At 40.3% G+C, this 13,019-nt stretch overlaps 2 protein-coding genes across 7 annotated transcripts in view; one reads left to right on the forward strand and one right to left on the reverse strand.

Moving 5' to 3' along the window:
* Window positions 1-8,690, forward strand: part of SYTL5 (synaptotagmin like 5) — a 158,613-nt gene extending 149,923 nt beyond the window's left edge. For all 5 annotated transcript variants that reach the window (XM_072137799.1, XM_072137803.1, XM_072137801.1 and 2 more), the window contains one exon: window positions 5,996-8,690. In XM_072137799.1, coding sequence (XP_071993900.1) covers window positions 5,996-6,150 — 155 coding nt within the window. In that variant the 3' untranslated portion in view covers window positions 6,151-8,690. The remainder of the gene's footprint in view (window positions 1-5,995) is intronic.
* A 1,793-nt stretch (window positions 8,691-10,483) lies between these two features.
* The window catches only part of SRPX (sushi repeat containing protein X-linked), an 83,465-nt gene continuing 80,929 nt past the window's right edge, over window positions 10,484-13,019 (reverse strand). For both annotated transcript variants that reach the window (XM_072137806.1, XM_072137805.1), the window contains one exon: window positions 10,484-12,059. In XM_072137806.1, coding sequence (XP_071993907.1) covers window positions 11,879-12,059 — 181 coding nt within the window. In that variant the 3' untranslated portion in view covers window positions 10,484-11,878. The remainder of the gene's footprint in view (window positions 12,060-13,019) is intronic.

Below are 13,019 nucleotides of genomic sequence, written 5' to 3' on the forward strand. Positions count from 1 at the left end.
AGTTGGAATGCCGGAAAAGGTGGAAGGTCAGAACCCGGATGAGTATTTTGAAAAGTGGCTTGGGGAGACCTTTGTAAGAGAGAACTTAACTCCACTATTTGCAGTAGAATAAGCTCATAGAGTACCCACAAGACCACTACAGCCTGGTAGACCACCACGACCTGTACTCATCAAGCTGTTGCATTTTAAAGACCGTGATATGATTCTACGCATGGCCCGAGATAGAAATGATATCCTGGTGAACGGGGTGAGAGTGGCCTTGTATCAAGATTTTTCAGCTGAAGTCCAAAAGAAGCGGATGCAATTCTTGGACATTAAACGGCGATTGAGGGCCTTGGATGTTGCATATTCCATGTTGTATCCGGCAAGGCTGCGAGTAATGGCTCTTGGTACCACTCATTTTTTTGATATCTCATATTTTGATACCTAGAGCGAAGCTGCAATGGCTGGACACTCATGAGGCCCGATTGAGGGGACGACCGGAAGACCCAGGAGGGGTCTGATCAGCTGCTTGGACAGGAAGAGGTGGAGTGGAGGTCCACTGAAGGGAACTTTGCTAAGAGCTCTGAGGGGGGCTTCTATATATCCTTGCTATAAGTTCAATATATGTCTTAACAAAAGGGTTTTTTTTCCCTTTAGTTACCTGGTTAATATGAATATGTGATGCTGCTACCTTAATAGTAGTAGCGCAGGTGGGAGCTGCATAGAATGTGGCTGGGTGGTGGAGCCACAATGTATAACAGCAGAGGCGGCGGAGTGTTTGGGAAGGAATAGACATTCCCCGGAGAATGTGGAGGAAAAGTGAATTGAGATTGGGTATGCAATGTACCATGTATATATGTGCTAGGATGCTAAATGTTTGCCCTGTTCCTCTTTGGAGGGAAGAACTGTTTAGGTTGGGGGAGTTGGAGGGTAGGGATGGGGGGGGGTTTGAGTTTGGTCTGGCTGGACAGGTGGAGCAGGAGCTATCTACTTAGGGGAAATAGAAAGGGGGGTAGATGGGTAATATGGAATGATGGTGGAGAGCTTTAAGGGGCTGTGCTGGAATGTTCGGGCATGGGATGCACAAAGAAAAGGAGGGCCATATTTGACTATATAAGGAATAGTTCTGCAACAATGATAGGATTGCAGGAAACCCACTTGACAAGAGATACTGGGGCAGATTTATCAAGCAGTCTGAAAGTCAGAATATTTCCAGTTGCCCACGGCAACCAATCACAGCTCAGCTTTCATTTCACCAGTGCTCATGAATATTTTAAAGGGGAGCTGTGATTGGTTGCCATGGGCAATTGGAAATATTCTGACTTTCAGACTGCTTGATAAATCTGCCCCACTGTGTCTTTGATTCACAGGGCTTGGGTGGGGCATAGTTTCCACGCTTTCCACACCACATATTCTAGGGGGGTAAGCCTATTGATAGCTAAATCACTTCCGTTTACACTTTATTCTTCTTACTCCGATTCAGAAGGGAGGTTTGTGGTGGTACATTGCCGAGTATACCATTGGGAATGCGTAGTGGTGGTATTGTATATTCCGCCGCCGTACTCTTGTGTACCGCTGCGAGAACTGCTGAAGAAATTAGAGGTATTGCCGGATGTGCCCTGGCTAATAATAGGGGACTTTAATAAAGTATTATGCGAAGGAAAGGACAGATTAAATAATGGAGGGGGTGGAGGAACGAATACTTTGACTTCCCCGGGGAGGTGGTGTGAGGAGATAGGCCTTCATGACCTGTGGCGGGAGCGTAATGAAGAAGTACGCCAATATTCATGTGTTTCATCTACATATGGCTCCTATCTCGAATAGATATGATTCTGGGTACGGAACGGGCAATGTCAGCTGTGGTGGACATACAATACCTGCTAAGGGCATTGTTGGATCATTCCCCTATCTTACTGACAGTAAACTGCAGGGGGGGGGGACCGTGTTAAGGGTGGGTGGCGCATGAATGCTTTTTGGCTGCGATTGATCAATGGGATGACGGTAAAGGACAGCTTGAAGGAATATCTGGAATATAATGAGGGATCTGTCTCTAGAGTGGTTCTATGGGACGCTATGAAAATGTTCCTGCAAGGGGCTCTGGCGAGGGAAATTAAAAAGGTTAAAACTAAATCTAGAGAAATTGGAATGGAGCTACAGGATAGAGTGAGGGAAGCAGAAGGGCAACATATTCAAAATGGCACATGAGAGGCGGAGGTGGGGTGGATAGCAGTGCAAAAACAGTTAAAAGAGCAGGCAGAGAACAAGCTAATGTTTTTGAAGGAACAATTCTATGCCGAGGGGGAACAAACGGGGAAACTGTTGGCCAGGATGGCAAATGCCCGGAGGACTAATTCATATATTTATGGACTGAAGAATGTTGAAGGGAGAGAAGTGACGAATGCGACAGGGATATTAGAGGTATTGAGTACTTATTATAAACAACTGTATTCTTCCCGGGCCAATTATTCAAGGGAACAACTGGACTCTTATTTAGGAGGGGTGCGCATGCCCAGACTAAATGCAGAGGCAAGGGAAATGCTGGAAACCCCAATATCTCTGGAAGAGTTGGAACAGGCAATGGGGAGTATGGCCAATGATAAGGCACCAGGGATGGATGGACTTCCCATAGAAGTGTTTAAAGAGTTTGGGGAGATACTACTACCGCAATGGTTAGAAACGTTGAAAGAAAGTATGGAGCAGGGTAACCTGCCAGCTTCCTGTTATGAGGCACTGATAGTAGTGCTCCTTAAAGAGGGGAAGGATGCAAAGTTGCCGGAGTCATATAGGCCGGTTTCTCTCCTGACGGCAGATGTTAAATTGTTAGCCAAGGTACTGGCGAATCGGTTAGGCATGGTAGTGGGGCTGTGGTGCACCGGGATCAATCAGGGTTTATCCCCTCCAAATCAACGGCATTGAATCTCCGGAGACTATTTCTGAATCTACAGGCTGTAGAGGGTGACAAAGATGGAGCTGCGGTGGTATCCTTAGATGCCGCCAAGGCCTTTGATAGTATAGAATGGGAGTACCTATGGGCAGTATTATAGAAGCTAGGGTTTGATCTCAATTTCATACAGTGGGTCCGGTTGCTATATAAATCACCAGTGGCAAATGTGAGGACGAACGGAGGGGTCTCTGAACAATTTCAGTTACAGAGAGGAACAAGGCAGGGGTGCCCTCTATCACCCCTTTTGTTTGCTCTAGCTATTGAGCCTCTGGCCTGTATAGTTCGACAACATCCAGCCTTAAAAGGGTTCAGATATACAGGGGGGAAGAAAGGATTGCATTATATGTAGACGATGTCCTTTTATTCTTGGCGGAGGCTCAGACTGCAATGCCAGTAATAATGGAGGTGCTGGAGCATTTTGGGAGTTTTTCCAGTATCCGGATTAATTAGCCGAAGTCGGCGATGCTTCCTCTGTCCAGAAACTGTTCGGAACTGATACAGGAGGGTGAAATTCCGATGGTGGAGGAATTTAAATATTTGGGAATCCGAGTCACTAGGAACATATCGGATTATGTTGAATTGAATTTAGTGCCATTACTAAAGGAGGCGCGCTCTAGGGTCCAGGTGTGGAATAAATTACCTATATCGGCCTTAGGCCGGGCAAACTTAATCAAGATGATATTAATGCCACAATTTTTATATATTTTACATAATGCCCCGTTGTGGATACCGAAATTTTGGTTTAAAAAGACCCATAGCCTATTTCAGGACTTAATCTGGAAGCAGGGTGTGCCTAGAATAAAATTGGAGAAACTGCAATTGCCTAAGCATAAAGGGGGGTTGGCAGTCCCGGATGCGTGGGCATATTATATGGCAGCTCAGTGCCAGCACTTTGGAGGGTGGGAGAGACCGGGTGAGGAGTCCTGGTGCCCCGTAGTAGTTAGGCATTTTGGGGAAGCGTTGGATCCAGTGGCTGCATTAGAGGCGGGGAAGATGGGGAGCAAAGGAAATCGATACCCAACATTAGTATTGATGCTAAAAATTTGGAAGGTCTACAAACAGCTGATGGGGATAGGACCTTGGACAAAATATACTCCGCTATGGAATAATCCATATTTGGGGGAGGTATACATGTTGGATAATTTTCAAAGTTGGAAATAGAAGGGGGTAAAATATTTAAGACAGGTGTATGACGGATCCAACCTTAAGTCCTTTAGTCAATTGGAGGAGGAATTTGAAGTGCCCAGGAACATGTTTTATCAATACTTGCAGCTGAGACACAGTTTTCGCCATTGGGAGTCATGACAGGGGTAGTGCAAGCTCAGAATATGAGGAGTCTTATATCAATACTATATGGTGCAATATTGGATAAACGGCTGGGTGATCTGATGAACATAACAAGGAAGAAATGGTACCTGGAGGTCGGGGAATTGCCGGATGATGAATGGGATGAGATTTTAGAGTCTCCGCACAAATTATCCTTGAATGTAGCGCAGCCGCGGTCCCAACTATTTCTTTTACACAGGGCATATAGAACCCCGGTAGTGTTGTATAAGATGGGGTTGAGGGCGGACTCAAACTGCCCGCGATGCTTAGCTGAGGGGGCTGACATACTACATATGTTCTGGGCATGCCCGGAGCTAAGGGGGTTGTGGAATAAAACCCAGCGTTTAATACAAAAAGTGTATGGTGTTCAGATTCAGCAAGATCCTAAAGTGTGTGTATTGGGGTTTGTGGGCGAGGTAGATGTCACTAGGGCAGAACAAACGGCAGTGGCTAAGGTGTTGTATCAAGTACGTAAGACCATTGCGAGGCATTGGTTGGATGCTGATCCGCCGAGGATGTCAGAAATTAAAAGCTCACTTAATAACACAATTAAGATGGAATTGGGAGTATACCTGAAGAGAGATGCAGTAAAGAAATTTGGGAAACAATGAAGAAAATGGCTGGAGTGCCCAGGAATGGGAACAGAAGATCTGATTCGGAGATGGCAAAGGGCATATAGGATAGATGGAATTGGGAGGGAAAAGGTGTACTGAGGTTGAAGGAGATAGCTCTTTGGGAGATGGATTATGGGATGCTTCTTGAGGAGCATGATACAGCCAGACCTGGGAGGGGGGGGGGGATGATTGTATGTACAGAACTAATGCTTCATTTTTACAGTTAAACTTGTGATATCTGTATATGTATGCTGTAAAACACATATGCTTTAATAAAAGTTACCTGATTTAAAAAAAACCAAAAACATAAAGAAACGGAAAGACAAAGGGAAACACGGTCGGCACTGGGAGGAAGAGTTGAAACAAATAGGGTAAGACATGTAGGGGCAGAGGGGGGGATGGGAATAAGATTGTCCACTACCTTACTACTGTCCAGGTATGCAGGAGACTAGAGGGGCCACCAGCCCATCACCCAAGTGGCAAACTCCGTAATACCACAGAAGTCAATCCAGGGAACCCATATCTTAGTGAATCTAGCGATCTGAGAGTCTTGTCAAACCCTCTACAGCTCTTATCTCCTCCATCCTCATTATATGGTTCAAAGCTTCTACCCACTGAGCTTCTAGTGGGGCATAGAGCTGTCTTCCAGAGATTGACAGCAGTCCAATCTCTGGGATACGTCTAACATTATCTGACCATAAATTAATTGAATAATTAAAGTATGAGGGTTGGTGGTCAGATATGGAATGAGCAGGAACAGTTTACATACAGTATGTCTTTGGAGTTGATAGTAAAACACTCACCCCAGCAAGGAAACTCATTAAGATGCTGCAGTTGCTGAATCCGCTGGCCCTTCTCTCCTACTTACCTTACAGTTTATACGAAGCCGGACAGGAGATGATTCATCCAAGGATCACAAGTAGAGTGCATCATGTTCTATTACTCGAACTAGACTAGATAATTAGAAGGCGAGTAGGTAGTGCCATGTGTGCAAGTGGTTTTTCTAGTAGTCTATGAATAAATTTCCAAAGGTGGTTGAAACTTTGCATGTAATCTAGTACATACAGGTGCAGGATCTGGTTATCCAGTCATGCTAAGATAAATATTAAATTCACTTTTCATTTTGCAGGTACAAGTTATGGAAATGAAGTTACCTGGATGGATGCGCAGGGAGAAGAAAAATATTTGTGGCAAAAGATGATGGACAATGCTGGTACATTAGTAGAAGGAACCCTCATGCTGAGATCCACCATGGCCAGAACCAAGACCAACCAGAGCAGTTAGATATAAAGATAAATTCAAGCACAAAATATAAGCAGGCTATAATTTAGTTTATGGTCAACATGATTCTCTTATTTTCACTTTACTGTAATACTTCTTAAGATTCTACTACCATGCCTACAAGAGGGTGGTTACCATGATTTGTATATTTGATTGATTCCCTGCATGTATTTTGATGTAGTGCCAATTACATCTTTAGGGCAGTTTCATACTGCCTTGGTCAGTCTGTGAGGCACGCGATGTGTTCGGGTTTCGTGAACCGACTCCTTGCATCATATGTCACTATGATGTAAGAATTTTCATCCTCAGCCGTTTAATCGGTTCCTTAAACAGGAGACTGCATGGTCCGTTATTTCTGGGCTGATCACAGGAGTATGAAACCGCCCTCAGAAACATACCTGTGATATGCAGTATTTCTTGCTTGACACACTGGGAGATATTTCTTAAAGGCTATTAACCTCAATATTTTTTTATATATTTTTTTGTGTCATCCTGTTCTTGTTCTTACCTGCGAAAGTTTAAATGTCATGAAATAATGTAGTTTCATAAGCCCAGTCTGTTCCAGGTCCAAGTCTAGTGTTGCAAACCTACACCATATGATATGATGATATGATATGATACCCAAACTTGATGGGACGTAACTGATTAGAATTAAACATCTCATCCAATTTACATTTTCTCCTAACTTCTAACTTTACCCATCATTAACATTAGAACACAATAGGACACCCTTATAATATTAAAAGTGTATTCTGCTTTTTAAAATTTAATTCTCTATAGCACATAATATCAAACAACGTTCTATTATATATTTAAAAATTATTTGTACAGAAGGATGGATCACATCTCTGAAATACATCCATGTGCTAACAAGACAGGACTTTACGTAGTGTATGTCTTGTGACGTTGCTTAATATAACTAGTCAAGTGCATCTGTTCTTCTTTGAGCCTCTGTAGACAGTTTTCTCAGTCACTCTTGAAGACAAGAACAGTGCAACATTATAGAAATAACAGCAAGTATATCAAATGAACCACAACATATCAGTACAGTCCCTTGACTGCTGTTTGAATTGTGCATAATATTGTGACTACCATAAACATTTAGAGCCAGGATGAACTAGCCAATAATACAATCTAAAGATTTCAAGCACCTCATGGGACCCTAACCAATTCCAGGAATTGTGGAGAGCCTACTTTTTCCACTGGATTATCAGCATGCGAACTTCCACAGGTGGAGAGCCGTGACTTGGCAGATTTCTGAGTGAAGGTTTCTATTCTACTAGACTATTTGCTTTTGCTCTATTCTCCGCCACTTTCCAACGCCAAAAAATTAAAAAGACACTTATTAATTCTGTCAGAGATTCCACACCACAAAAACCGTGCCCCTTATATATTACACTGTGGTACACTTATCACAACACCCAACACCTTCCTCTTTAAAATCCCTGAAGTCCACCGTTATCCTCACTGCACTGTGATCATCTCCTTAACATATGAATACAAAACTCTACATGGAATACATGTGTCCTATGCTAATATTCCATTCAGCAGCTTTTAGTTAAAATTTGCAGTTTGCTGCCAATATTCCTCAAAGTATATTTGTGAAAAACTATAATCAGCAGCAATATATATATATTAATAATAATAATGTGTCAGAATTCAAAAATGGAGGGGATGGTTAATTGTATTTGTTCCAATTCAGTTTATGTCTTCTATATTATATAAGTAAAAACATCTCTGGTCGCTATAGGCAACAAGGCAAAACTTTTGATGTCATTATTAATTACGTGTTTTATGTTGTAAAAAAAATGTGTCGTTTTTACCCTAATCTTCTCTTTTATAAGATATCCTTATAAATAGCATTGTGGAGAAATAAACAGATTTCAGCCTCGGTATTAATAGGCATTTAGTACCACAAAAAATATTTTGTTATGAAGGAGTGTCAGCATATTTCATTGTACAGTCTATTTATTACATATAGTATATGGAAGTAGAGGATTTTGTCAGTTTACTACAATGCACTTGCTTATGGATCAATCTACAATGTGTCCCTCTTGGCAGAACAATACTGTATATGTGTATGTTATGAGTATTTCTGCTTTAATTTTTTTTGGGTTAGAGTTTAGAGAGCCATATAAATCTCAGGAGGAGATCTGTACATACATTCTATATTTTGGTTATTTTAGTCCTCTGAGTCAGAATGTCGATGTTAGATGCAATTTAGATTTACTTAAAATCTACCTGAATTAAAATGTCATTGACATGTGAACATGGTTTCAATAAATAATTTTCCAGTATTTTTGATTCTAAAACGTTAGTATTTTACCTATTTTTAAATGTCTTTGGCTTGTACCATATATTGACCTATATTGTCTTCAAAGGTACCATGAATGTTCCTTTTGTTTATTAAGGCATTAGCAAAAGGTGGCAAGCTGCAATATCAACAGAGCCTAAAGGATTTGGAGACAGTAATGAAACTGTCTAAATGAAAAACTGGTTGTGTTCACACACCCTGCGATGGTGATCGCTACACCTTTCTCTGCATTCTTTATTAAATAACAGTGCACTCAGGGTTACTTAATGCACTCTAACTCAAAAAGGTGTCTTAGCAATTTAGATTTCTAATTTGGTAGTGTCCTGCAAGCTATCTATTTAGAGTTTGTGCGTTTGACAAATTTCTGCCCTTGCTTACAGACAGAAATGAGCAGACTCAATGTTTGCATTTGAGATTTGGGTTTGGCCATGTGACACCCCTGGGCAATCATAGCCACCGATAGTTGCTAAGGGCCTCAATTTGCAGGATTAGCTGTTTGATCACCAATCCAGTGATATGCCCAGGTTGCAGCCAAAACCGAATGTCGGTTCCTCTTATATCACCCCTGATCTCCGCCCGGTTTTCTGTTTAAGACTACCTGCACACAAATGTGTGTTGTTCATGTTTCTTCAGTGTGTGAGGTCAACCGGCAAAAGAAAAAGACTGCCTAAACCACAAACATGGGCAAGAATAGGACCTACTCTATAATTTCTGGCTGGCACTGGGTTGTGGAAAGTATGGCAATGTGCATGAACCCATGGAAAAACAATGACTAGCACTCCTCCAAAATATACGTTTGAGTGCATATAGCCTAAGACTGAATTTCATCTTCTGTGACCTGGGCTAGGTTCCTAGCCACATCCTTTGCTTTTCTCTTTAGTGTCATTTACTAGTATACCTTTACTCAATTAGGCCAGCTGTCACTGAACAGAGGCTACTCCTGGGGTCAATGAGAAAACAATGAGAAAACACAGAAGTAGACCAAAGTTAAATCAGTTTAGTGAGACAGTTGGCATACACTAATTGTGTTACATTTTCTCTATACATACTATATAGATACCATATTTACATGAACTATGACAATAAGAAGCACTCTAATGAAAGCTTTATTCATTTTGATTTTCGATGTCTCCTGGCCTTGTTCTGCAGTGCCTTTAATCCCCCCATATCTGGATGGCACACCCATCCATAACAAAGCAGTAGATGGAAGGGCATGTAACCATTATGACACTCAGCCTGCACTATAGCAATAAACTGCACATCCAAGGAGCCTGAGTATAGAAGAATACATCTCCATCTGTTCTGCTGACACCCCTCTGGTCCAGAGTAATTATGTCAGAGAATAAATGGTAAAATATAATATCCAACTAATTTTCAAAGGTTTGTTGAATAAGTATATAACAAATTCTAGAATACCCATTAAACATAGGTTTTATACTCTGCTCTCACGGAATACTTAAATGGTACGGTAACCTGTTTCCAGCAAATGTAAAATTTTTGTAATGAAAAGTATCAAGTGTACTATTAACTATTCTTTTTTGTTCTCAAGGTCTCTGCTTGCAGCAATTTAGTAGTAAACCTAACTGTTTAGTCTTACATATGTGATGGACACACAGATGCACAATCTCTGATGACTTCTCACACTACTGTGGGGGGATTTATCATACACTGGTGCTTCATGTGCCAGTGCATGATTAAATATTGCCCCTCCCATTGTGACAGATAATTTCGAGATACCTGCCTGTGATATAACCTGCACTTGAAAGGAACAGCCCCTTCACATCCCTCCAAGCCCACTTGAAGCGGAGGTGTATAAGGGGAAAAATAATTGCAATTCCAGGTATTATGATTATTTCAGAGCTTGTAAAAATCCTGGTTAATCTCCCCAACTGAACTGATAGAAAACTAACTATGAAAAATGAATACAGAAAGCATATTCAAAATTATGATTTCACAAAAAGAAATATTTGGAGAAATCATAATAGCCCTTTGAGTAAAGCAAAAACAAAATAACATCAAGAATTGCTTGCAACAGATATTTTATTTATCCACAGAAAATAATGCACGTTTCTCTTCCACAATATAATATACAAAAGCACCTCTGCATAAAAAATATTTTATTTAAAGCTTTCATACATAAAAATGTGTCCTCAAGAAAATCCCAAATTGTACAAGTATTTAAATAGTCACATGACCTTTAATGAAAAAAAAACTGTACATACTGTATATCCCTAAGCATGTTATGTCTTTCCTGTGATAACTATGTTCTAAATGGTATTAAAGCCATGTTATGATGACATATGCAATTACAAAGACTTTGAGGGGGGGTCAGAAAATTAGAAACTTGTATCTGTTTTCTTCTAAAAATGCTGCCACTTCTTTAAAGTGAATCTTGCTGAGGAGTTTTCCAGTCCTATCCTATTCATATAAGTGACATCTGGCTCTCCTGTCAATCATCTGATGGCAGTGCTGTCAGGAGTGCTGATATGCACTGTATGGAGCCGGAAGCAGACAAATCTGTATGTCATGTACTGGCCAAACAGGCTTGGCTCCCATTCAATCCAATGGATGAGAGTCTGCAGTAACCCTGAACCATTATCGAATGACGGATGTAGCCATCTGTCTCCAGCAAGGTCCATTAGAATCAGCTGATTCGTGAGGCAGCCAGGTGTCACACTTCACCAATCTCATATTAATAGCTTATCCTATAGCCTATGCCCTGTCCTTTAAATGTGTTTTTACTGGAATCCTGGAAAATTATCTGGGGGCCAGTCAGCATGAAAAATAAAAACCTTACGTTTTTGGCATAAGTGGGGATAGGAAGACTGCAACAAAGGAACTGGTGGAATGGAGGAAGGCAAGTACAACTTGTATTATTGAGCTCCATATTTACCCTTAAGATACCCTTAGAACAGTCAATATAAACACAACTTAAAAGATAGCTGTGATAAGAGCAAAGTCTCAAGGTACTATCAACAGAATAAAATGTTGGAAATGCAGCGTCCTGGTTTAAATCAACTGGTCGCACCCCATACAAAATTGCTGATGCACCTTTGAAACTTAAAGGTGCCTTATGAAAGTGGCTGGTCGTGCTACATCCTTGACTATGCTCTTTGCAAGAAATACAGAAAAGATGTGTAACATACAATAGTTCATAACTGTTCAGTAGACTAGACAGCACCTATAGTGTCAATAGACCAGTCACCAGGTATATACCAGGCACTGGCAGAATAACCTTACTGCCCAGTTAATTTATCCCATAGACTGTAATTGATATTTTATGTAATAAAACAGGCACCAATCATGCATTTATGATATAAAGAGCAAACCTATAGAAAGTTGAAATTCACAAAAATCTGTACAGCAGGTATATGCAGCAGCAACTCTATCACTTTATCAATGCTCCATGCTTGTCTGTCAGATACATGTGTGTCCTACTTCAGCCTGGAATTTCATCTCATCTTTTCGAAGGGGGAAGGTATCAATAAGCGTAAATAGGTCCGAATTGTTTATTGGAATAGCGTATCTTTCTTTGTCCACACCATGTTTATCTAAAACGACCATCTGAAATTTTCTTTCGGGTATTCTTAACAGCAATCTAGGGAAAATGTAGTAAACAAATGTATGCAAATTGAGTTAATGAAGAATCATAATTATTATGAATTATAATAAATTACAGTACACTGTATAAGAAATATCACAATTGCTCACTTACTAAATTTAAGGCTTGCAATAACTGTGGTTATACGTTCATTTAGCCGTAAAATGTACACATTTTCAAAAGGTAAAAAGAGAAAACCCACCATAGAATTTGTTATGTAATTTCCCCCGAGTACAGGAACCCCCTACATGTGGCTGTTACTTGTTTTATGGGCGCACAGTGAAGCGCAGGAGGGACCGGCAGCTGCCAGGATTTTAGTTTTTTCATTGGCTCCTTTTGTAGGCTATAAAATTTTCACTTTTTCGTTATTGGGGCCATATGATGGCATTTCTTTTGTGAGACAAGATGCTTTTTCCAGTGTTACCATTTTGTTTTCCCCTATTGTTGAAAATGTATGAATTTTTTTGAGGTCAGGAGTAGAAAAGCATCAATTCTGTACTGGATTTTTTACTCTTTTTTGGTGTTCACTGTATATCCTAATAATCATGTTATCTTTATTCTAATGGTCAATATGATTACGGGGATACCATACTTAAATATTCTTTCTGATGTTTTACTAAATTTGCCAAATAAAACCCTAATGTGGGGAAAAATCCATCATTTTTGCATCGCAACATTTTTGCAACAGTATCATTATGGAGTACATATTTTATCACTTTTTGTTGCATTTTTTGTGGGATTAAATAGGTAAAAATCTAAATTTTGGCAAGTTTTTTACATTTTTTTACGGCGTTCATCATGCGGGTTCAATAATGATTTACTTTTATTCTACGGGTTGTTATGGACGCGGTTATACAATATGAGTACGGTTTGTGTTATGATTTAGACTTATTTGTGCATTATATGTCTCTTTATATGTTTTGGGGCTTATGGGGATTTTTATTAATTTATTTTTTA

Source organism: Engystomops pustulosus, chromosome 2 (assembly GCF_040894005.1).
Source record: "Engystomops pustulosus chromosome 2, aEngPut4.maternal, whole genome shotgun sequence".
Lineage (NCBI taxonomy): Eukaryota > Metazoa > Chordata > Amphibia > Anura > Leptodactylidae > Engystomops > Engystomops pustulosus.